The 26977-nt window shown below is 36.2% G+C and overlaps 3 protein-coding genes across 12 annotated transcripts in view; all 3 read right to left on the reverse strand.

The window, feature by feature from the left end:
• Positions 1–16718, reverse strand: part of rassf3 (Ras association domain family member 3) — a 45947-nt gene extending 29229 nt beyond the window's left edge. Inside the window, exons 1-2 of the mRNA XM_067391522.1 lie at positions 16295–16718; positions 3659–3792 (exon numbers count right to left, since the gene is read on the reverse strand). Of these exons, the coding sequence (XP_067247623.1) occupies positions 3659–3792; positions 16295–16718 (558 nt within the window). The remainder of the gene's footprint in view (positions 1–3658; positions 3793–16294) is intronic.
• A 1780-nt stretch (positions 16719–18498) lies between these two features.
• LOC137023794 (apoptosis facilitator Bcl-2-like protein 14) lies at positions 18499–22229 on the reverse strand. 2 transcript variants are annotated; one of them, XM_067390868.1, is made up of 6 exons: positions 22146–22229; positions 20831–21090; positions 20620–20721; positions 20433–20503; positions 19367–19639; positions 18499–19251 (listed from the first exon to the last, which is right to left on the reverse strand). In XM_067390868.1, coding segments are annotated over exons 1-6 (747 nt in total). In that variant the 5' UTR covers positions 22148–22229; the 3' UTR covers positions 18499–19212. The 2 variants fall into 2 exon arrangements, with proteins under 2 accessions (XP_067246969.1, XP_067246968.1); XM_067390867.1 differs by having other exon boundaries at positions 20614–20721.
• Positions 22230–23223: 994 nt separating this feature from the next.
• Positions 23224–26977, reverse strand: part of dgki (diacylglycerol kinase, iota) — a 54205-nt gene continuing 50451 nt past the window's right edge. For 7 of the 9 annotated variants that reach the window (XM_067390871.1, XM_067390876.1, XM_067390870.1 and 4 more), the window contains 5 exons: positions 26858–26895; positions 26502–26622; positions 24885–24921; positions 24701–24800; positions 23224–24622 (listed from right to left, as the gene is read on the reverse strand). In XM_067390871.1, coding sequence (XP_067246972.1) covers positions 24506–24622; positions 24701–24800; positions 24885–24921; positions 26502–26622; positions 26858–26895 — 413 coding nt within the window. In that variant the 3' untranslated portion in view covers positions 23224–24505. Of the gene's footprint in view, positions 24623–24700; positions 24922–26501; positions 26623–26857; positions 26896–26977 lie in introns of those variants that run through there. The other 2 variants (XR_010895582.1, XM_067390873.1) reach the window with 2 other exon arrangements.

A 26977-nucleotide genomic window follows, 5' to 3' on the forward strand; every position in this document is an offset into this window, starting at 1 on the left:
CCTAGTCAATCATGTTATCTGTGACATCTGACATCAGTTGCAGGCAGAAATATTATGCATGCAGGCATAAACTCTAGACCCAATGTGACGCAAAACCAAATTAAATCAGTCTTAAGTAAATCAGCCAATTGATTTACAATCTTTTCACATGACTGTCTCGGACTGATACTGTACTGCAGATGGGAACTTTGACTAAAATATCTGTCCTTCTCTACTGACAGTAATCGTAGGCTTACAAAAAACAAAATTCAATGCTAAACATACAGTAAACTTGACCAATACAGACCAGATTGTGTAACATATATCCATTTCTTTGTTAGTAGGAGTCACATGGGCGTGTGGTTAGTGTGGTGGGGTTAAAGCTTTGCCTCTTGCATTTTGGACCAGCTTCACCACCCAAAGAGTTCCCAGCATTCAGTTCACGCCTGCCAAAAAACTGCTGCCTAACAGAAAAAAATGAACGACACACATTATCCTGCTACATACTTGTGCTGAATCTCAACTTTAACTTGCTTTATTTGGGAGCACTACAAAACTTGTACTTGTGTTGCAATAAAAAATTATGTAGATTTAATGTCCTTGATGGTCTCTCCCACTGGCTTAGAGTGATATTTGGTATGCGCAAACGGGCGGGCACAACTGGAGCTTATCAGTTATTGTGGTCAATGCACCTTTGTGTTTGTGTTTGTATCTGTGCTTGAGCCTAATGTGATGTGTACTAGACATGTGTGTGTACTCGGCTATGCTGCAGGCATCCTGTGACTGTTTCCTGATGGGAAACTCTCTCTTTCCTACATCTGTCTGTTTGTTCCTTTTCGTTTGGATCATATTTACACCTCTGTTTCTTTCTCAGGCTCCACACACAATATTGCTGATCCAACAGTACAGCAATAATACAGCAGCGCTTTCCAAGGTAAACCACGTTTACAGCAGCAGCTTTACAGTAATCCATGTAAAGTCTCAGAAATGAATCACCCTTACACTATGAACAGACAAACTACTTTTTTTTTAAATAGACTGTTCTTACATTAAAATTGTTTTAGGTTATTATGTATATATAAATACAAACACATCCATGTAAATGTTTGAGAAAGTATATACATTTTACAAGTATATGTATTTATATTTTTATATAATTTATAATATATATAAATAAAAATATTTTGTACATAAATAATATATTTCTCTTAAATATATACATTCATTTGTGTGTAATTATATATACATATTAATTACACACAGTACTCACACATATATTATGCAAACCTTTATTTTGTATGCGATTAATTGTGATTAATCATTTGACAGCCCTAATATATATATATATATATATATATATATATATATATATATATATATATAGCCTGTAAATATATTGTAAATATTTGTTTTGGGCAATTTTAAAAAAGCTGAAATAAAATAAAATATAAATATTGATAAAAAAAACTTAAACTTAAAAAACCTGAAAAACTCAAAGCTAAATAGAAATATAAAAAAAATTAAATGACAAAAGCACAACAATAATATTAGTAAAATTTAAACTAAATTTAAAATAAAAAATAAAAGCTATTTTATATATTAGTTTTTATTTAAAATATATTAGTATATAATATAAATATAATATATCATTTTTGGGAATTACATTTGCTCAACAAATTTGACGTTATGTCTTAATGTCTTGATGTAATTTTTGTCAGTGGTTTGTTTTTGCATTGTTGAGTGGGTGTTACATGTAGACACCCTGTCCTCCCTACATCCCTCCCTCAACTGTCAGTGGTTTGTGTGACCTTGTCTGGCCCTGAGTAACGTGGCTGACTCAACCGACTGTCTTCAGGGGGAGGGGGGCTTCTGGTCTGGAATGTTGGGTCTATATGAAGAGTCAAACACACGCACACTAAAATGAATGTTAGACTCGTCCATGTTTAGACTGACACAGACAGTTGGTCCTCACTGTCCTGTGAGAATGAACACACCCATGTTTAATCCCAAATTACTAACGAATCAACTTCAGACCTCACACAGCACCATCTAACAGTGCACTACATACTAAACATCCATAAGACAAATAAAACCGCATAACCTTATTAATGGCACCATTGTGCATTCACATACATTTTATATGTCAAAAAATCTGATTAAATTGGGACATAACAGTACATTTGAGGTAACATGATAAAAAGTAGAACTAAAAGACAGCTGAGACTTTGTCAGTTACAAAGCTTATCATAACAATAAATAAACCAATGATCAATTCAATCATAACAGAATAAATAAATCAATGTTAGTTTATGTGCATGTCTTCTTACTGTATAAAGAAATGATCTGCCTCAATTGTGTGCGGAAGTTGTTTATGCACATTTTTAGAATTTATGCGCATTTTTTATGTGATATCCCAATATGTGCATAAAAATAAATGGACGGAAACAGCTATGTCTCAAAGAAATGTCTGGGAGTAGGTCAGTCACGTTTTACTTCCAAAAATAAATAGGAAAAAAATATTTGCATAAAGAAAATGAACTCTAGTTTTAGGTTTATTAATGTTACACATTTTCCACTCAAATTCTCACTACCGTAATGCTAAAAAACCCTCTTCCTTATTAGTAAATCTTGTCTGCACACACTTCATTACAGCAAATACTACCATACACTTTACAAATGTACTTTAATAATATGCAAATCATATAATAATTATTCAATACTATAAAGCAATGAGATTTTTTTTCACTTCACACTAGGCTACTAATAATTTGGAGGAATAAATGTGGCCAATTGTCATGAAAATAATGTCACAACCCCAAAAAAGCCCCCATGTTAAATATTTTTGAATATAAATCCATCCATTTAAAAGTAATCTGAATCACTTTTCTATTCCAACCAGTCACAATACAGTCGGGCTCTGTAGCCACAGTTACACAGCAGTTTACATATTCCAATATCTCTTCCTGCGCCGCACTAAACGGACAGACCTGGATTAGTGGGAATAGCACACATACCACACTAACTTGTGTGTTGACCCCACCAGGTCGCAAACACACACTGCTCGTCTTTCATTCATACTGCACAGTTTACAGAGCATCTAGGGTGATAGTCCACATGAGAACAAAACTGGACACTATGGGAACCAGAGGAATTCTGCTCAAGAGTAATATCCTGCTATTGTTATTTCCATGTCAAGTGCGATGGGAGTGTGTGTGTGTGTGTGTGTGTGTGTGTGTGCACTCATATGGCACTAAATAACAGTGTATCATCCTCTAGCTAAGTCGCACCATTCCATTAAACAGGTCTAAGTGAAGACTAAAGAAAAGCAATAATTACTGACCAAACTATGACCAACACACCCATAGAAGAAAAAACTTCAACTCATGATCTCAGCTAATGTTTGTACTAAAAATCTATATGCTTTTCCATTCATCTGCCAGTGAAGATCTAACATAGTCTAAGGTGACCAAGAATGAATCAAACATTGATCAGACTACATTTACAGCAATACCGAGACTAGTTTAGGTCATGTATCTGGAATTGTTCTCCCCCTTGTGGTCACACCTAACCATCACTGTCAGATGTCTGTGATTCTTGATTTCACTTCTGTATTTCATATGATATTGAGCTGAATGTTCATGCAAATGTGAAAACACGCACAAATAAACTCTGTACTCACGCCGTGTGAGGACTGGTTGTTGTTAAGATGGTCCTGAGCAAGAGCACTGAGTGGGCAGCCATTAAAGGATCCGTTCTGATGGCAGTCTAGCGCCACCTGGTCACGACACTGAGCATGACATGTGTATTTGCAACCTGGAGGAGAGGAAACAAGAACAGACAGCAGTTACTTCTACAGTATGGTTAAAATAATACCTTTTTAAAGACTTTTATACCTAAAACTGAACTGAACTCGCTGCCACAACACAATAACATTGCAGTACATTTGTAAAAAAAATAGTTTTTTGCATGTTGCTAAGTGGTTGCTAAAGCAGTTCTGATGTGTTTTGGGTAGTTTTTACCAAAATACTAGGTGTTATGGGTAACAAGAGCCAACCGACTCCAGTCAATAGCGCACCTCTCAACAAACAGCATCATTTTTGTTCAGTAGGAGATTTAGTGAAATACGGTGGTTTTTCTGGTGGGCTAAATGGAAATATCGGTTTGCAAATAAGATGCTGCACATGCAAACTTTTAATGTAGAAAGGTATAATCATGTGTTTAAGGAATGGGATGTAAGAATAATACAGATGTTAAGAAAGATGTAAGAAAACACCAAACAAATTGATATGATTAAAACAAATAAATAAACAATCCATTGTTAAAATAGGGTCAATCAATGTATTCTGGACTGAAAGTTATGCATACTTCCATATGCATAAGAATACACGTTTTCTGATGCTGAAAAGAAAAAAAAATCCATCTCAGAAATGCATTGGATGGATAATTAATTAACATGAATAGGCAATAGGAAGATATCATCTGCTTTTCAGTCCTCACCAGAGCCACTGTTCACAGAAAACCTGACGCATACCACATACACTTGCTTATTCATGCAAACGTAAATTTCATGAGGCATTTTTCACTGGCTAAAAAAATCCCTATGGTGTTTTTTTTCAGTTCCTGTTGCTGTTATGACCTACCTGAAGACTGACGCTTGACTTGCTGGGTAATTTTGCCATAAAGTTTGCAGAATGCTGCTCCCATCCCACTCAAGCATATGAGTGATGACGCTTTCTGTCTCGAAAGCTTAACTCACGGCATGCCATGAGAAACACAAACGCTCATCCTGTGCAGTCCACTCCCAGAACAGAAGGACAAACTCATTTGTCTCTCGCCCATGCAATCTCCAAGGTATTTCTCTCTCTCTCTCTCTCTCTCTCTCTCTCTCTCTCTCTCTCTCTCTCTCTCTCTCAGTGTGCTGAGTCGATTGATTTGACTGTCAAATGATGAACGTTTTGCCCAGAAAATGATGGACACATATAGGAGAGGTGATGAGGGAAGCACTTTGTGTTTAAATGTATTTTTATCACCACTGTAAAAACCCTAGATCACCCTTAATATTCAGAATATTAAACAATTAAACCGATTAAACTATTACTTTTACTGTTCTCATATTGGTTTACGTCACAGCAATGCAGAGGCTTTGGTACTTAGAGGCTGGTGGAATTCCCGGTTTATAGAGCATTTGATAAGACAAACATTTTTGCAACACCCAGATTGCAAGATGAGTCATCACTATTTTATTTTTTTTTTATCATCCATTGGGCTCTGTTTACACCTGGTATTAAGATGAGTTTTGGTCGATCTTTTGCCCACTTTCAACCACTTCTGTCCTCGTTTCTTCAAGGGGAGGGTCTATGGGTGGGTAAATGTATAGATCTTTCAATCTAATGGATGAAATAAGCTCACGCAATTTACATATGAATGCGACTGGAGATGATGGAAAAACATATGGAGAGCAGCAGCTTTAGTTTCGGCTCTGACAGCCGCAAGACTGGCCAAACACTGTGACTGTGTGTTAGAAATCAGGAATGGTGAGAGAACATTGTGCTGAGAACAATCCCGTCTGGGTAGCGCGCTTCCTATAATGTTTACATCAGTAGACAGAGAGTAGATGGTCTTTTGTGGCTGTTCAAACGCATTCGACCATATGAGCATCAACATTACTAATGCGCTTTTGACTACATCTGGAAGTGGTTGAAAGTGGACAAGCTCAAAATGTTTTAGACTCCGTTTACATGTGTATTTAGTGTCATCCACTTGTGATATGATTGACCAAAATGCATCTTAATACCAGGTGAAAACAGGGCCCAGGAGAAAGACAAGTAAATTCTGAATGTGTGTTGGTGCTTAAAGATCATTTTTATGGAAGTACACTACTGTATGGTAACCTCAGAACTGACATATATGCACTAAGAGCTAGTCCACACGTATACAGGTATTTTTATAAACAGAGTTTATAAATATAAAAAAATTGCGTCCACATGAAAATGCAAAAACACACTATGAAGCACTGTCAAGAGCATGCCAAACCAACAGGTGGTGATATAACCCTAACCGAAAAGCCATGTTGGCCAAACAGAAGCCAGGAAAAAAGGTTATAACCAGTTCTGACATCACAAGCCAAACTCTCTGGTTTCACTGTCTACACGACAACACTGCAACCAGAGTTTCTAAAAATCTTCACCCTGGCTGGAATTTTCAAAAAAGTTTGGTTTCAGTGACCTGATACTGCGTTTGCATGTGGACAAAAGGTCAAACCGCATAGAAAAAGCTGTGGTTTTGAAAATACTTGTGTTCTGCCACAAAAAGTCCAATTTTGACTTAATGAGGTCTTAAAAAGTGGCATGCAAAGAGGGTTTTTTCTCCACTAACTCATGAGTCTTTTCAGCTTTAAGATCTTTACTGACAGTCCTAAGTCCTGCACATTGTATCCATAATCCACTTTCTGCTCCTCTGGTTTTTAAAACCCAAATTGAATCTCTGCCTCTCAAACAGACAAGGAAATGAAAATAACAAATAAGATCTTGTTAATATCTTAAACATTTCTGTTAGACAGCAACAAGATTAAATGAAGAGCAAATGATCCCCAGTAAACTCACAAAGGTTTTCTCTAGATTTTCAGAAGAGATCTCAGAAATCTCAAACTGTGCTCAAGTCTGTAATCAGAAGCCAGAATCTCAAACATTTCTCAATGAATTCTTCAAAGGCCAAAGTATGTGAGCTATGCTGTCCGCATTCATTTCATAACTCTACTGTATGTCAGCACTTATCACATATCTCCTATACCTTTTTATTTCTCCTTAAGAATTTTAGACATCTAGGACAAAGGTTATGTTTAAATGTAACATCACTAAGATGTTCATATCATCATCTCTTAGCAATAAAATATTCCTCTGGGGAACAGGAGGAACACTGCTCTTTTTATAGATCAGCAGAGAGCAGAATGACACTGAGGATGAGCAATGATAGGGGTGTGATGAAAGTGGATCTTTAATACTGGGGCATGATGGGTAATGGTTGCTTAAAGTGCCATTCTTTGCACCGAGCTGCGGTCTTGTCAGTGTATGAACAGAGCTAATGTATGCACACACACACACAAAATCTGTTCTCTGGGGCGGGTGGGAAGTGCAGGTCTGTCTCTTCCTTAATTGCACTTCCCGTAATGAGGGACGGCGCTATCGATCAGGACCTGCCCAAGGAGCAAAACTTTACACACACACACACACAATACTGTCCCGTATCCAGACTGTGGCGTGATGGTGCAATATTTGGGACTCTGTTTCTAAAACTTTGCATGTTGACAGAGAACAAGTCATTCGAGTTCTTAAATGTTTCCTACACAAACACATTACCGACAGCAGACAGCTCATATAACACATTCCCACAGCAGTCTCACTTTCTAAATATTTACCAACCCCAAAACGAAATCTGCTATTAAGGTTAATTCACATTAGATGTCATTAACACTCTAAAAGAAGCTACATGCAGATGTAGCAATTAACATACACGAGATAATAAATAGGGCATCCCTTGATAAAATACAATGAAAACAAAAGTTGACCAGATAGATGATTTTTTTGGACTTGCATGAAAAGGAGATGTTTGTTGTGGTTCTTTTTTTATTTTTCAAAGCTGCTAAAGCATTTTTTAAATTAGGTACTACATTTAGCTTGATGCTAATGCTTACTGTTAATGCTTCTGTGGAATTGTGACACAATTTTTCTGATGTGGAAGTATGTGCCAATGCTGGCTTACCACAAAATGTTACTGACCCCAAACTTTTGAACAAGTGTACATACTTTTGGTACAACATATGTAAATTGGGATGCAGTTAGACTGTGACTGACTCTGACAACAAGGAAAAGAAACACATAAGGATCTGTAATTAAAGGAAATGCAGCTTCTGATGTCAGTACAGGGAGTTTGTGATCATGAACCAGGTGTTTTTTACTCTCTCTCCCTCTCCCTCTTGTAACAGGTGCTTGTTCTGGACAGGTGGAGATGTCAGTCTTTCACGATTGTTTTTAACTTCACTTTCCCACATAATGTTTATTCCATCCTCACAAAAAAGAGTGCCAGAAAAACACAATGTGAAGCAGTATGTTAAAGTGTAAAACATTTGTAAACCCTTTTTGTGTTTGATAAAATATGTCCATCAAACTGACAAAATGACATTTATCTTGTCACCCTTACAAAAAAGAAGTGTACTATTAAAAAAAGAAAAAGAAAGTATACTTTCAGTCTACTTTTTATACTTCTTGGAAATTACACTTAAGCATACTTGACTTGACAGGAAAGTCTATGTATTTCTGTGTATTCCACAGGTAGTGTACATAGGAATTTAGGCCTACTTAAATACAGTTAAAACTATATTTCAAGCATAAAAATTAATAAAGTGCAAAAATAATATACAGTATAAATAATAAACTATAAGTATGATGTTAAGTTAAAGAACATACAAGTATATTTGCAGCATAAAACTAGTAGTTTACTGAGAGTATACTGTATAAGTGTACTTTCATAAACTAAAACTGTGATACAAGTATTAAACTAGTAAACTATCAGTATAACTATAAGTTCACTTGTAGTATAGTTGCAGAACAAACGAAAAACATAGTTTTATACTAGTTGTGTACTAACCGCGATACCAAGTCGGTAATGAAATTTTAAAAATGTGAGCGCTGTTGAGTGGATTTGTAAACACTTCTGATTGGCTTTTGGGTTCACACACTCAACAGATATGTCTGTGATTGGCTACAATGGTCAATGCTTCAAAAACATGTTATAAATAGACATCAATGACGCTCTTCACCAAGCGCTTACACAGATACACACAGAAGCATTTGAAAGCTGATAGATGCCTGCTTTCAAATGCTCCTGCTTTCCAATCAGAGGTGTTTATGAATCCACGCAACAGCGCTCAAAGTTTCACATTTTTAAAATTTCAATACAGATTTGGTATCGTGGTCGGTACTTTTGACAACACTACTTTATGCACTAAAAAATGGCCCAATTTAGACCCTAGTAGTACTGAAATTGTACACTACTAGTACTTTGATATTAGTATACTTACTACATGAGGTATACTTAAAAAATACTTGCACTTTACTCAAGTAAACTGAATAAAATTAACTTGAAGTATACTTGTTTTTTTAAGTGGTAATTTGATGTTGCTTATTTTTGATGGTGCCATTTCCTTGTCAAATGTCTCTCTCATATCAGACTCCCAAAACAATAGTCTGTTTGTGAGAACTGTGCACATCTTGACTAAAGATGTGCACTTGACTAAAGCCTATCCTTGCTCAGTTGATCACATAGATAACTATTGTTTCAGTCTGTGTCTGAGCTGTTTTAGGAACAAGATAAGAATAGAGATTCTCATGTTACTTTCTGTTCACAACAGGGTCGTCTCCATTCCAACTCGGCTCCGCGCTGGGATTAGATCAGACCGCTGAAACAACACACTAGACGGGACACACACCACCGTCCAGAGGTCACGATAACACCTGTCTGTTACAAAATGTCAAGAAAACACTTCATTCTTTTCCAATCAGTTTTCATTACTTGATTCATTCATTCGATGGTTGTTAAACTGACAAACTATTTGACATGTTATCGTGAACCTTTTCCCACATCGGTGTTGGCTGTTTAGACTCGGCTCTGTCCTTCAGTGTGGAATGGTGAGCGGATGTTTTTAGTGCTCTGCTCTGTGTTTTTCTCTGTGTCTGTTGGCGTTGCGCAACTTAGCACTGCTTTTATGCCTGAAAAGTGATGTGTGCAAGTTCATTTGTCTATAAAAAGTATGAAGTATTGCTTTGCTTCTGTGATAAACAGCTCAGCTTTCATGACTTTGGTTTGCAACACAAAACTGCACGCATAGCAAAACATCGGGCTGCAACGAAACACTCACACACACTTTCAGAGCTATAGTGTCCTTTCTCAACCACATCAAGGGTCCACCTCACTATAGCAGACACTAAAGGACTATGTCTGCAACTGATTTGTGCAAGATAGGTGTAAATCTTCTCTAAGATAAAGACACTATTTTTGTCTGTTCTCACAAAGTAAAAGGATTCCACAATTATATAATCGTTTAAAGGTGCAATTACAAAAAAAAAGTACACTTACATTATTCTGCGTGCTTAAGATGTGTTTATTTCTTGCTACAGGTTATCTTAAAGGGTTAGTTCACCCAAAAATGAAAATTCTGTCATTAATTACTCACCCTCATGTCGTTCTACACCCGTAAGACCTTCATTCATCTTCAGAACACAAATTAAGATATTTTTTGATAAAACCCGATGGCTCAGTGAGGCCTCCATTGCCAGCAAGATAACACTTTCAGATGCTCAGAAAGCTACTAAAGACATATTTAAAACAATTAATGTGATTACAGTGGTTCAACCTTAAAGTGACGAGAATACTTTTTGTGCGCCAAAAAAACAAAATAATGACTTTATTCAACAATATCTAGTGATTTCAATTTCAAAACACTGCTTCATGAAGCTTCAAAGCTTTATGGATCTTTTGTTTCGAATCAGTGGTTCGGAGCGCATATCAAACTGCCAAAGTCACATGATTTCAGTAAACGAGGCTTCGTTATGTCATAAGTGTTTTGAAATTTCAATGGTTCACCACTGGGGGCGTGACTTTGGCAGTTTGATGCACATTGATTCGAAATAAAAGATTTGTTAAGCTTTGAGGCTTCATTAGTAAGGATAAAAATAAATCATATCATTATCATGTAAATACCAAGAATGAAATGAAAATGTTATAGAAAACATTCTTGGAGCTCAGTTTAGTTATTGTGTTTCTCTGTAATACGAAGGAGGAAAAGTCAAAGTGAAACTAGTCTTAATGATCTACTTCCTCTGAGTTTGTGTGTTGTGGTCAGGAAATATCAAGGCATTTTAACTGCACATATGGCACAGATATGGTACACTTTGGTGTCCCATTTATTTTATTTTATTTTATTTATTTTTGTAGTATTTGAGGCACAAATCAGTCCCTCAAGGTCTTAATCTTCTCAACTGTTTCCAACAATTGACAAAGAACTGGTATTCAATTAATGGTAGTAAAAACTGTTTTTGATATTACTGTTTGTAATATTTCAATAGGAAAAGCAGTTTTTAATATAGTTTTTAGTTAACAATTTACTTTAAATTTCCAAAATTATAATGTTTAGCTAAGCCCCACATTTTTAGCTCAACTGTTACTGCATTACCAAAATGAAAATTCCTTTAAATCAATATGAAATGTTATGAAAATTCAGCCAATTCTAAATGCATCCCATTATTCTTATTGTGAACAATTCCTCCATTAATATGATTCATATTTACCATTTTTTAATCAAAATGTCATCCTTTAATTGGTTTAAACTCCGCCTCTCTCTTGCAATTAACCTCAAGCTCACATTCAGCCGATCCGCCACCCAATCAATGAACTAACTCCCCACTCTACATTTATTCTTCTTCGATAATCTGTTTCAATTGGATGTACGTCGCAATACAGGAGAATCTGTTACATGGTGGGTAAAAAGAGAAAAGTAAATCATCTCAATCTGTTGTGTCAGTTACTATGTAAATTGTAGTGTGTGCTGCATTGTTCAAACTATTCAACCTTCTTACTGGAGTTATTGTACAACAAAAATGATTAACATTACAACAGCTTAGACACCACAGCCCACAGAAACACATCTAATGATACCTCACACAACGACAGTCCACAAACAATCACTGTCTAGTTAAACTTGCGAGCAACATGTGTCAGTGCTAAAGAAAATGATCACAGCTTATTCATTCAGATATGCAGACCAATACTCATAATAGAATATGTAAATATATATTATATATATATATGTGTGTGTGTGTGTGTGTGTGTGAGTGTTTGTGTGTGTCTATATATATATATATATATATATATATATATATATATATATATATATATATATATATATATATATATATATATATATATATATATATTTAAAATGTATTTATTTATTTTAATATAGTTTTTAATATTTTATTTTATTTTATTTTTCACCCCAATGTTTGAAAACCCCTGCTTTATGCAGTGAAGATCAGTTTAGGCTTAAGATGTAAGTTTAAGTTTAGACTTAAAATAATTACCATTGGAGAATGCTTCTTTTAACTCATGCCAGTAATCAACCTCATATTAGTAAACTAGAAACCATGCACAACCACCTAGCATCATGACAGTGAGTTTTGCATATGCACTTACATTTGCATGATGAAATGTAAAAATCTAATTAGATTGTATAAGCAAGAGTTAATGGCAATAGTTGACCAAATTCATACAGATCAATAATAAAAAGCTAAAAAAAAAACTTTTTACTACAGTAATTAATTTTTTTAAGACAAAAAGGTCAGTAATGTTTATACTAGAAATTACATTAATATCTGTCCTTATTGTTCCATAGACTTTCAGTGAATCAGGGACTACCATTTGCCTGAACGATAAAACGACAAAAAGCCAAAGAGATCTGGACCCACCGGATGACTTCCACAGCAGACTAACTTCCAGTCGACCGGAGCGCCGCATCACTTTTGGAAGGTGATAGAGGATTCCAGTAAGTCTTCTTAAAGTTCTTCCAAAGCCTTTCCCCAGACCCATGACTTACAGTCCACTGCCTGACAACATTGAGTCTCACTTGAGCATTTACTGGCTAAAGTAACTTCCCTTCAGCACTGAACCTGCATCATGGCTTCTAACTTCTACCAGGTTGTAGTCTCCTGTCATTAAGCCCCCGCTCCAAAGTGTGTGTGTGCAGTTGTTCCACTGGTTCCCCCTGCGAGTGTGTCAGCTGCTTGAGGGGAAGCCCATTGTGAGCTGTGGTTCTGCTGTGACAGGACAGTGTGCCTTCTCTAGACACACTGTCACTGCCGCTACACAAACAGACAGATGGACATTAGGGGAGCGAACAGGTGGGTGTCAAATAGCAGGACACAATACTTTAGAGCTAGGAAGGCCAAGAAGGTTGTGAGACCCAGAAAGGTAAAAAAAAGGCATCTTTGTTCATTCTGGTTAGGTATAGTGCACATACAGACTATTATTTGCAGTGAAGTGAATGAAATCCCACAGAATTCAGACGCTACAATACAAACAGTAGGTTAAAGGATTAGTTCACTTCAGAATTAAAATGTCCTGATAATTTACTCACGCCCATGTCATCCAAGATGTTTTTGTCTTTCTTTCTTCAGTCGTAAAGAAATTAAGGTTTTTGAGGAAAACATTCCAGGGTTTTTCTCCATGTAGTGGACTTCAACAGTTAACGGATTGAAGAAGGTCCAAATGTCAGTTTCAGAGCAGCTTCAAAGGGCTCTACATGATCCCAGACAAGGAATGAGGATCTTATCTAGTGACATGATCGGTCAAAAAAAAAAAAACGTTTTAACCACAAATGTTCATCTTGCACCAGCTCTGCAATGCGTCACGCATTATGTAATCACGTTGGAAAGGTCATGTAGGCGTAAACATCTTGGATGACATGGGGGTGAGTAAATCATGAAATTTTAATTCTGAAGTGAACGAATCCTTTAATAGGCATAATAAAGTTTTACTTTCACTGCATTAAAGATTCATTAAGTCATTATGACCATTAGAAAACTCCATTACAACTATATTACAGGTGGTAAAAACATGAAGGAAGCTCTCAGTGACCACATTCCATGAACATTTTCATTTAGCATGCTTTATGCATATTCCTATGCATGCAATCAGCATATTCTGAATAAACATAAATGGACGTTCTTTTCCCCCTTTTCATAATACTTTTGTTTGGACTTTGGATACATGCAAATTAACAGTATATTATAATATTTCAAGTGAAATGGTTGCATCCCAGTGTTATTTTAGTATTATTTATATAATGTTATAGTATTTATTAATATTATTTTTTTTTTTTCAATTTTAAGTTTTTGTAGGTTTTTTTTTTTGCTTTAATTATTTTTTTATATTTCTGTTTAACATTAATTTATTTTATATGTTTTATAATTTTAATTTTTTACAATTGTGTAATTTCAGTACTTTAAACTTATTTGGCAACTTTTCTAATTTTACGTTTTTCAACTAATATTTCTATTTTATTTTCTCTCAGCTTTATTTTATTTACCAATTTTGTTTAGTTAAAGGGGTCCTTGATTATGATTTCACTTTTTTTTTACTTTAGTTAGTGTGTAATGTTGCTTTTTGAGCATAAACAACATCTGAAAAGTTACGACGCTCAAAGTTCAAAGCAAAGGGAGATATTTTCTTTTACAGAAATTGGCACAAACGGCTGGTAGGGATTACAAAGAGCTTCTTCCCGGGTTAGTGACATCACTAATCCTAAAATTTACATAAACCCTGCCCCTGAGAAAACACAACAAAGGGTGTGTGGCAATGTTGGGCTGCTTTAGAGAAGAGGAAGAGTTGTTGTAGTAGAGTGTTGTTACCATGCCATCATTTTACTAAATATATATGAGAGATTTGACTGCACACTCACTTGCAGAAAGTTATTGACTAACGTTTCGGCACAAAGCCTTTGTCAAGGTATAATTTCACTCGGAGTAAAGAGAGCATAAATAGACAATCATTAACAGGTGCATACAATTAATCCCAGTTAAATATACAATCAGTCAATTAATCACTCAAAAAAAACTTTCTGTAAGTGAGTGTGCAGTCAAATCTCTCATATTAGATTTATCTCTCTTGACCTGTACCTCGGACAGAGTGCGTTTGTTTATGTCTTTTTTTGATGTCGTCATTTTACACCGGACTGCTTCACAAACGAGGGTCAATTCAGTGCTGGATTTGCACAAAAGATTAACATGACGGCACATGCTAGTGTATGCGTTGATCAACTCCACAGCAACTACATAAATGTATCCACTAACCATTCAGAAACGTCCAGTTTCATTCTAAAAGTTGCAACTTCTATCTGAGTCTCTCCATCAGTTTGAACAATGTAAGGCTGAACACCGTTACTGACAATCCTCAATTTGTCTGCGTGAGATTCTCCAGCTTTGTTGTTGTTAAAGCATGAGCTTTTAAAGCTCCGCCCTCTTCTGGAAAGTGGGCCGGGAGGCATATTCTTGCTGTCTTTTTTTAGACTTATATAAACTGGAAAAAAATGATTTAACACCAGTGTATATATAAAGACATTTAAGGAATATGGTAATATGTCCATGTACTCTACTGTAAACATGGCCAATAACCCACATCAATGCACCCACATAAACGCTACACAAATCTAACCACATCAAAACATGACAGGCCAACTCATTACCTGCCATAACACCATCAAAACAGATACTACTCAGTTACTGCCCACATATTCCAGGATCTGCCCCTTAAAATGTACTAATAACAAAATGAAAGGCTAGTGGACTTGAGAGGGCAGAGTGAAAATTGGATGGCTCTAAAAACAGGCTTTTAGCCTAATCAGCCGAGCCAGTGGCTTTCTCGCTCTCAATTACCTGATCGCTCAAGTCAAGCAGCAAGAAGACTCAGTGAAAGTTACCTTTGTCCAGTTGTTCCATTTGAGTTAACTCTTGTGAAGGGACAACCTCTGCACAACTGCAGCTCAGACAAGTGACACAGAGAGCCATGTTGAGGAGAATGAATTGAGGAACATTTCTTTATTTTAATAGAAAATGCACTATGCTGCTATGATCATGCTTTCTTAGGATCACAAAATTTACAATACAAATTTGGTCGCGGCTAAAAGGAGACAATGCTTTGCATATGATTTTTAGGAATGTTTTCACTACTGAAAACAATGCGAGGCATTCAGTCAGAAATGAAAATGTCATCCACATCTTTCAGTGACCAATTCAAATGTTCAGTGTGCATATCATTTGAGTCCTAGATTTGATAGAATGAATGAATGATGTTCACATGTCTGACTTCCGCATTATCATGTATAATTGTTAGTATACATATTTGTGACATATATACAGTAAACTAAATGTGGGTGCTTAAGGTGTTCCTCAGTGAATTATTATCTTATTAAGCCTAAACCAGTCCGTCCACATGCCTGTATGAGTGTGTGGTGAGTGAGGAAGCTCAAGAACATGCTCTGAGTTTATGATTTATGAAATGTTAGCTCTAATATAATTCCATTTTATCCAAAGTAACTTATAATACACTAAATACACAAACAGTCATTCCCTTAAGTGTCTTGATCAACAGCACAGTAGTGATGAATTGACTAATATGCTAATAAATAACATAGTTTGACATTAACTAGGCTACCTCTCTGTTTACAAATAATGGTCAAATCTGTAGAAGGCTAATGTAAAGTTCTCACCTGTGCATGTCAAGCCATCTTGAAAGATATACGAGCAGCACACATCGCACCAAGCGTACGTCGCGTCCTCACAAAACGTGTGTCCTTCTCCTCTCTCTACCTTCACACGCGGGTCGAATATCGTCCTCACATCTGGGGGTTTGAAGCCCCTCTTTCTGGACCGCTGTCCGGCTCCTCCGTTCTCCGCCACCTTCGGAAGCGCGTCGCTTTGCACAGGCTTTGGAGAGACGCGCGGCCTTTTGGGAGACGAAGCTCTCTTCTTCACCTTCACCTTCATTTTGGATTTGGCTTTAGGTGAATTCTTTTCCATCAGCTTACTTTCTTCCACCCGAAAGGTCGGTAATCGATTCAGCTGAGGCACCTCTTGCGGCGACCCGACGGCACAGTGGCGCGGTGGCGAGTACTTCCTACTGTGATGCTTCATCATGCCAAAGGAAACACAAAAACACCTGTAGATCGAAGAAAAAGCCTGTTCTTGGAGGTTTGCGATAAGACATTTCTCAGGCTTTTATTTATGAGAATTTCGCCGAGGTTCCTTAAGACGGAGGAGCAGGTAAGACAGGTGCAGAGCGCGTGTCATGTTTCACCTGAGCTGCGCGCAAGATGCGTGTGCGCGCACGCGCGCAGACACCCACAGTTATTAGATCAAATCAGTTTACTAGAAGCAATGTTATAGTTAACTAAAACTAAAACCATAAAATTCGTTATAACAAACTATAATATAAACGAGCTCAAATAAATCTCAAAGGCACATTATGTAAGATTTGTGGATTAAAATCTCCAAAAACCACTAGAACAACGTTATATATTTTGTTGACTTGTGTACTTGACATTATCCCAAATGTTTTCAAGAATGTTTGGCCCCACTTATTAGGTGGCCTTAACTACCATGTACTTATCAAACAATAAGTACAATGTACTTATTGTGTTCATATTGTATTACAAAACACTTGCTGCTATTGACGGGTAAGGTTAGGAAAGGTTTGGTAGCATGGTTAGGTTTAAGGGTGGGTTAAGGTGCAAGGGATGGTTCAACATTGTAATTATGAATGTAATTACAGAAACAAATTACAGATGTAATTACATGCAGGTATTTTTAAAATATAAGTACAGTGTAAAACATGTATGTACACAATAAGTGCATTGTATCAAATGATTAATTTAAATGTAAGTATTTAGTTGTTAACGCTACCTAATATAAAGTGGGACTGAATGTTTAAATCAAGAGAAATAAGCAATTTTAACCAGGACTATCAATGACATCATCCCCGCGTTACCCTCGATTTCTGTTTTTATTTTGAGGAAACCATTGAAACACCAAATATGCTTTAATATATTATGTGTTTTTTAGACAGGCATCGCCAGAAAATTACTTGCGTTATATAGCTCAACACAGTAGCCTAAGTCTTATTGTTAAAATGCAGTGTGCAACAAGTGCCTCATAGCAGCCGCCGATCGAATGCACAGAGTAGCATTATAACAACTTTCAATATACAAATGTATCTAATATGATAAAACAGCACTGCGTTACCCCACATACACTTGACTGGAAGAAGCGGAAGCACTCGTCTGCAGCATAATAAAAGCTCTGCTGTCTCTCATTAGCGATCACTCCAGCGGCCTCGTTCCACTCCAACGGCTTTCAGCCCCACCCTGCTTCATACTACAGTGATGTTAATAAATCTTTAATACATTAGCTCATCCATGAATATGATTTCTGCCCGAGTCCCAATTCTTTTCCACCAGCTGTAGATGTGAAAACAACACCTCCCATGATTCTGCAAAATCAAGGGGTCATCAAGCTACACCTTTGTTTTGAATATGCGACCTCTAGTGGCGAAAATTACATATTCTGCCTTTAAACGTATTTAATTTCATCTAGTCCCCAAGACAACATTTTACATTTTCATTTAGTTTCACTTGATGCAGTAAAATACTATATATGTAAAATCTATATGGACATTAACAAAATTAATAAAACTTTAATAAAAACTATATTTAAAGAAGTATAATATTTAACCCCGGAGGTTAATCAATGGCCTTTCATTGATAAAATACTCTATATGGATAAAAGTATGCAGATACCCTTTTCAGTTTAGCATTACTGAGGTGTGCCTATTAATTAGAAAAGTTGGTCCACATATTTTTATAATGTCATATCGTGTAGTAAAGAAAACATTAGACAAAATGACAGAGATTGTGAAAATTATGTTTATTATACAATTGAAAAAAATAGAATTATTTAGTCAAAACTTATTTCATATCCTCTTAAATAATTACAAACACTAGAGGCTAAAGTAGACATCTGAAATATGTTCATGTCAAAACAAAAACAGTTTTAACAAAAAGAAAAATTACAGTTTGGATGCCTCATTAAATAATAATAAAAAAAGTTTACTAAGGGAACTAAATATGTAAACTTGTACAGTCAGGAATGATGCATCATCCTGATTTTCATAGCATAAATTACTTGTACCCCCGGTTTCACAGACAAGGCTCAAGCTTAAGCTCCTAGACTAAAATGCAAGTTTGAGCTGTTTTAACTGAAAGCAACTCACACTGACACGTCTTAAAGTATGTCTGAGTTATTGTTTTGTCTCAAGATGGACACCAGTAATGCTTTTTTCTAGGGTATGTTTATAAAAGCTACTTAAATGCTATAATTGAAATAAGTCCTAATCCTGGCTTAGCCTAAGCCCTGTCTGTGAAACCGGGCCCTAATGTTTTGAGGCAGTATCCATAGCACTTTTAATGAGGTATGGTGTGCATAAATCCTCTTTTGGCCTGAGATGTTCAGAGGACCTAGTAAAAAAAACATAGATCCTTGCTGGTACACTAGAAAACCTCAGTTTCCTGTGAATAAAGTGACCGTGCCCCTGAGTAAGACGTTTGTAATGCGAGAAGAACATCTCATCAGCTTATTGGACCTCCTCTATGGATTCATCTCCAACTTCTCCCTGTGAAAGGGGAAAATGGCACTGTGACTAAAGATTCATCCTGGTTTTGTATGTGTCATTGGGCCAATGCTGTGAATAATGCTGTGAATAACTATATTGTCATTGAGACACTTACATTACATTGTATGTTTCTGCTAATCCACTTGGAGTATCCTGTATCCTGAAGATACTTGGCACCGAAGCCCAGCACGCGGTTCATTGGATGATAGTTGACGCCATAGAGCTGATTAGTGGCTTCACAAATCAGAGCGATGTCGACTTTCTGGCCTTTCTGTTCTGTTGGCAGTTCCAAAGAAACACTTCTACAGAAAACGTCCATCACTTTCTTGAAGAAGTCATATTTGAAAGAGGACTGCAGCGCTTCGTTTAAGGCCTTGTCTGCCTTAATCTGCAGCAGAGGTTCAAAGATAGAACATTTAGTATGTTAGAGAGATTACATTTAGTATATATATATATATTCCCCCACAGTGTTGGTCTTCAAATAATCACTGTACATCTAGCAGAACAAGTCATTTTAATTGTAGCACGTAATCAATAAAAATCTGAATGATGCTTTCAAAATCACTGGAGGACAAAAGCAGTTTAGCCTTTGCTATTGATTTTAAATAGATGAAACTAGATTTGACCAGACTGAATTGATCTGTTTATAAAAATTTCAAAGTAGTATCAAATTGGACACCGAGGTTCTTCACTCAGTAGTGAGTTTTGAGTGTCAGGGGCCCTGAACCAGATTATTTCAGTTATGCTTTCATTCAAATTCAGAAAATTATGATGAAGCTTCGAAGCTCCATGAAGCAGTGTTTTGAAATCGCCCATCACTATATTGTTGAAAAGTTATTTTGTTTTTGGTGCACAAAAAGTATTCTCGTCACTTCATAACATTAAGGTTGAATAGTCACATTTTAAATATATCTTTAGTAACTTTCTGGGCATTGAAAGTGTAAATTGTCTTTCTGGCAATGCAGGCCTCACTGAGCCATCGGATTTTATCAAAAATATCTTAATTTGTGTTCTGAAGATGAACGAAGGTCTTACGGGTGTAGAACGACATGAGGGTGAGTAATTAATGACAGAATTTTCATTTTTGTGTGAGCTAAGCCTTTAAAGTGCAGGTAGCGGTGTTTGCAGAGACACCTGGTGGTCAGGTTTAACATCTCATTAAATGACGTCATTTCGCTGACCTTTTCATCCAGCTCATCACCGTGTGCTCTGAGGAGCTCCGCCAGCCTTTCCACGACGTCTGCAGGGAGATCTGAAATGAGAAGTTCAGTTTCTCAATCTTCTCTGAATGAAGCAACTCAGTGACAGCTACAGTTTACATCAGATACAGAAATCAAAAGAGAAGAATGAGCTTGAACTCACCCTCACCATCTGTTTCTAGTTCACATGGAGTGAAGTGCACAGAGTCTGATATCTCTGTCAATTCACTGACCATGTTCTCCATTTCATCCACTTTCACATCATCTGAACCTGATAGAAGAGACGATAGCACAAATCATACGCTGGAATCTCCACAATCTCGATAGAGAATGCTTTATAAATAAACACACATTTGAAGATCAATATATTTCACACTCACCTTCAAGCATCGCTGGCTGTGGTTCAGGTGTGTCATCTGTCTTGGGTTTAATACATCTTAAGAAGAAAGAAAAACCCTTTCTGCGTTTTTTTGCTTTACTGTGTTCTTCAATTGGCTCTGCTGTTGACGTCTCTCTCTCTGGGATGTCCCGCTTGAGACGGGTGTCCATGGGCCGTCTCTTGCGGGCGTACGCCTTCAGGAGTCTGAACTCCGGACTGTCCGCCGAAGGAATCTGGACATCACCGTTGCTGTCCTGAGCCCTGTCAGTTATCAAAACTTCATCAAAACACTTGAAACAGGAAGTGCAACCTACTCTTTATAGGTGCACTCAAGATGACTTTCATTTACTGAACAGTATTGTGTAATAAACCACAACAAGTGCTGTAAAACTGATTTTTATAGGCTACTGATATGAATGGAGTCTTCAGCTCATTTGGATATACACATTTTTTTAATTCCTATTCATTTATTTATCTGTAAAACTTTGTGAGGAAACATGACTAACTTACCAATCCAGTTGCATAAACTTAGTCACTATATTAAGACTGTGTTTTAAGAACTAGTTTGACCAACTTGCAGTTAACCAAGAGGTAATAGATGTTATTTTTCCAATTCAATTCTACATTTTTATGTCACAGACTTTAAAAAATTAGGACCTGTTTTTCTTGAAAAGTGGTCCTGTGTCTTAACTTTTAAGACTAGTCTATGTGGTTTATGCAACCAGCCCCAGTTGCTTGATTTAACTTCATTCAAAATTCTAAATTGAATTAATTCGAAATTCAACTCTATCATATATGATTTTAAAGTTTTAATTCCACTAAATTTGTTAGATAAACAGCCAGAAGCTTAATTTAACCATATGAGGTTAACTTTAAATTTAAGAATAAATATTTTAATTTAACGTTAACATTGATTTATATAACTAAAACATGCATGAATGTATTTACAATGGAAGTCTCGAGCTTAAAGTGTATCAGACCATGAATATTCCTTGAACTTACATTTAATTTTACAATCAAGTTATTTCACTCGCGGTCACTGTGTAAATAGAGATATGTGTCTGGGCATGTTCGTCAACATTATCTCGCGACGTTCGTTTCCCTTTTACTTCAGACATTTACAGAAGTTTAGACCAAAATCACACGCATGACAAAATGTTTTAAGTATTCTCCACATATTTCTACATTTAAACTGAACACGGAAGTGTTAACCAAGTGTACTCCTAATCATCTTCAAGAAAAACAAAACAGTCTGAGACAGTCACTACTACATTTTTCTCTATGTGGATAAATATAATGAAAGTTAAAACACTTACATGACTCGGTTTCTCCCTGTGAAATTATGCCGAAGCGCACTGAGAGTTCAGCTCTTACTATAGGTATTTATAGGGGCGGGACTAAAAACCGACGCACGGTGAGTCACGCTCCATGAATCAACAAAAATCTTTTCTTTTTTTAACCGTGACTTGTAAGTTGGCCTATTTCGGAATATAAAATGTTGCTTAAACAACAAAACCTCAACGGGTATGTGTACACTTATATAGGTTATATGAAAAAAAAAAAAAAAAACTCTTTCGAAACAAATGATTTATCGATTTCCCTTCACAGTAAAATATAAATCATACAGCAAAATGGCATGCTTTTTATTAGCTTTTCATGCTTTATACTGTTTTAGCTCTATATTTAGCTTTATATTAAAGGGATAGTTCACCCAAAAATTAAAATTGTGTCATCATTTACTCAGGTTATTCCAAACCTGTATACATTTCTGTGTACTGCTATGCTAAAGAAGATATTTTGAAGAAAGTTTGTAACCCGGCTGCTTTGGGCCACCATTGACTTCCAAAGTATGAAAAAATACACTATTGTAGTCAATGGTGGCCCAAAGCAGCCGGGTTACAAACTTTCTTCCTATGAAGGAAGAACAAAGAAATTTATACCGGTTTGGAACAATTTCATTTTTGGGTGAACTATTCCTTTAACTTTCTCGGTTTTGTATACTAGAAATATAGTGCATTATTCATTGGCTACATTTTTATATGCTTTCATTGTATTGAGTGGGCAGCATGCTAAATTCATCATGCTAAAGATTTTGTGTGTTGTCGTCAACTTTAAAAAAAAAACAACTTAATTTTGTGGTGAAATATCCCTTGAAAAGAGACCCTAAACAGTCCTTTGAAAGTGTAAATGAGAAAGAGTACAAATTCATTTTATGTTTGCACATATTGTTTTACAGTATTAGTGCAATAAAGGGGGGAAGAAACATGAATGTTCATACTTGGGGTCAGCTGAGTGCAGACAATGCTTGTTATCTATTTACAGTAATGTCTGCAACCTCTGGGTGATTTATGACTGGACATAGAACACAAAACACTGGTGTTTTCCATCCGACTGCCCTTTAATGAGAAAACATACTGAGTTTTGAGAATGTGCAACATGATATCTGTCACATCTCCACATATCCATCATGTCTACTCACCCCATCACCTCATACACACCTAAAATAGATATTTAGAAATTAGAAAAAACTAAAACATTCAAGTAGTCCCATCTTTTAAAAGATTTTGAAAAAGCAAAATACAACCACTAAACAATTTTCATATAACTTAAAGTTAAAAAAAAAAAAAAGAGAGAGAGAGAGAGAAATAATGCCATTTCATTACATAATCACTGAGGGGTAGAAACATCCAGAGAGGTAACAAAATTCCATGCACAGTAATGTGTTCAAATCTCAACTGATAATACAGGATAACACAGCAGATCACTCATATGTAAATGGATCTCAGCGTGATCCTACAGGCAGCCGTTTTCATGCATTTCCCATCGTGAGTGATTTGACATGGTACAGGACTAAGTAATGTTACAGAAGTGAAATATACCACACAACTCTCGTCAGTGTCTTTCTACGTTCATTTGGTTTAGTCTTTCTTCTCACAGTCCAGTGTTGTCAAACACAACCTTATAATGGAGCCCCAAACCGGCTGCCATCAATGGAAAAACGCATCCGGTTCCCTTGCTTGTCTTGAAACATTAATGTAATGTAATATTAAATAGATAAATGCACAAATGTCATCCATTCATATTGCATTGAAAATGGCTCAAATGTTTTCTCGTAAGATAATTTCACAATCACGCCACTGTAACGGCACACAAACAAATCAGGATGAACGGATTGTGGAAAGTCTGTAGTTATATAGACTTCCGATTCGTGTTGAGTTTAAAATCTCAGCAGTTATTCTGTCCACTGTGAAAACTCTCCGGAAGAAGATCCGCCTTCAAGCAAACTCTGAGCCAATGACGGGCCTCTTCAGGAGCAGACGATGTTTTTCCTGTCTGTGTGTCTTTGGCACACAACATGATGTACGAAAGCATGTGTCTCTAAACCTAACCCAATCCATCTTTGAATAAATAGTTATAATAAATAAGAGCAATTAATAAATAAATGCTAGGTCAGAGCCTACAATAAAATAAAACCCACAGCGACTTCAGTGGAAAAACAACAGCTAGACATTTTCCTGTTCACTGAGGACTTTCTCAGCCCGAGGCGTTCTCGTTACACCTCTCTCTTCCTCCTTCCCCTCTCAAGCTCGTTCGAGTGTGAGCAGACGCGCGGAGGAATGCTGACAGCCACTTTCTGTGGGTAAAAATCTTCCTAACACCAAGCGCGTGAGCCCGTTCATACAGCCGTCTCCAGATCCTCGTGTGCTGCGGGCTCATCCACCGGCTGGCTCTCCATGAGGGACGCCAACTCTGAGTTCCCGGCATCCAGGGCACAATCCTTGGGAGTTTTTCCCTAAAAGGACAATGGTGTTACAATAGTACTGCAACTCTTTCTTGCAGAAAGGAAGAGGAAGCCCAAGGAGATTCTCACCAGGAAGTTTGTTTTGCTAAGGGAAGCTCCAGCCTCCAGCAGACATCTGCACACCTCATGGTGCTGCTGGGAAGCTGCTTTGTGCAATGCAGTGTCGCCTCTGACAAAACGGAAATTAGGACAAATGAAATGCCAGTTCACACCATTATTTCGCAAATAAATAGGTCAAACCACAACTACATACGTGTCTCTCTCAGTTAAATCCAACATCAGCTTGGACCCTGAAAGAAACAGAGTTTTGATATTTCATCGGTCACGTGCTTTCAAGTTATGTTGTGTGTGAATGCAGCTTGTGAGTGTTCTCGTTGGCTGTGTGTTTGTTATGTTTTCTTTGAGCACATGACTTCGCTGGCCCTTGTTTTTATGTTTGGTGTGAGCACATGGCACATAGAAACAAACATGACAAGCCATATGCTCTCCTGTCTACCGTCTTAACCCCGCGCCTCTTGTTATCAGATTATTGGTTTAGTTGCCCTACCTGACCTTCCTTGTTGACTGCTTTATTTTCTCTCCCCTATTTATTCTCCTTGTGTTTACAGTCCTGTGATTGATTGTCATCGTATGCATCTTCTCTGCCATATCTAGTCCTGTCTTGCCCAGCCTTGTGCCTTGCTAGTTTGTTCTCTGGTTTATTTTATTGTAAAATAAAGCCCACTGAAACTCTGAATCTTGAGTCTTTGTCTCACCTGACACACACACACACACACACACACACACACACATTATATAATTTATTCAGACACCTTGAACATTTAATTCATTAATAGAGTTTATTCACTTTAGTTAAAAAAAAAAAAAAGGTAATACAATATGACAAGATCTGAGAGTTAAATTGTGTCAGAAAACATAATCATTAATTATGTTAGATAACACTTAACCAAACTTGGTCAGATCAAAGTGTCTGAATTTTTTTTATCAGTTTTATTGTTAGTCCACTGTATGAAGAATTTTTGGGTATAATATTTCAGTTCACTTTATTTTGGTATCCTCGCTTATATAAATGAAATATAGTGTCCTGCACTAGTAAAAATATATAAAAAATATAAAAAATGTCTGAATAATTTTTGGTTTATATGTATGCATGTATATTATATATATATATATATATATATATATATATATATATATATATATATATATATATATATATATATATAATATATGTATATATATATATATATATATATATATATATATATATATATATATGCATACATACACACATTATATTTATTTTATAATTTATTTTGTATAATATCCATATAAACACACACACACACATTCTCTCTCTCTCTCTCTCTCTCTCTCTCTCTATATATATATATATATATATAAATATATATATATATATATATATATATATATATATATATATATATATATATATATATATACATATATATACCAAATATATATTTTATTTTATAATAATAAGTATTTGTACATTTAAGTCATATTTAAAAATGTCACTTGACATTTAGAAATATACAAAAACTATTTTTGTATATATGTATATAATATAAAATAAATCATTTTATTTTATTATCCAAAAACTATACTGGAAAAAAAAATATTTTTATTTTGTGCTTGTACTCTTTCTTTCTTTAAAAAAAAAAGATACCTTTTGTGGCCATTATTTATTTAGAAAAGGATTTTTACTGTTAACTGGGTTTGGTTCTCTTGTAGTATCTCAAAAAAAAAAAAAACTCCCTTCCCTTCCAGACAAGCATGTGACAAACTTTGAACTTTGAGTATGCAAGCACAGGAGGGTGTGTGTCCAGACGCTTGTAACGACACTCACCGTGTTCTAGAATGAAGCTCACAACCTCCTTGTGGCCGTGTTGGGCCGCCAAGTGCAGAGCAGTGCAGCCCATAGAGTCCCGCACCAGCAGACTGACCCCGTTGCCGCAGGAGCCCGACAACTGAAACACACAAACACATGATGAGTCAAGAGCATATGATTGAGCGGGGCTGATTTTGATCTTACAACAAACACTGGTTTGCCACACGCTTTACTGGTTGCGCAAGCTTCACTGCATCATGTGGTATTGTGCACCACCCTGATGAGTCATGTAACACACTTCTAGGAAGCTCTTTCACTTTCATTTTAATAAAAAAAAATAGATAAAAAAATAATCAAATAAAATTAAAACTCACCGCAGACAGGTCTCCTTTAACAGCAGCCGACAATAGAGCTGGAAAAACATTGTCACACATGTCACTGTATGAGTAACATTCCTGCACTACCTGATAATTATGACATGCATTTGGGAATTT

The sequence above is a fragment of the Chanodichthys erythropterus genome, chromosome 8, assembly GCF_024489055.1.
Source record: "Chanodichthys erythropterus isolate Z2021 chromosome 8, ASM2448905v1, whole genome shotgun sequence".
Taxonomy (NCBI): Eukaryota; Metazoa; Chordata; class Actinopteri; order Cypriniformes; family Xenocyprididae; genus Chanodichthys; species Chanodichthys erythropterus.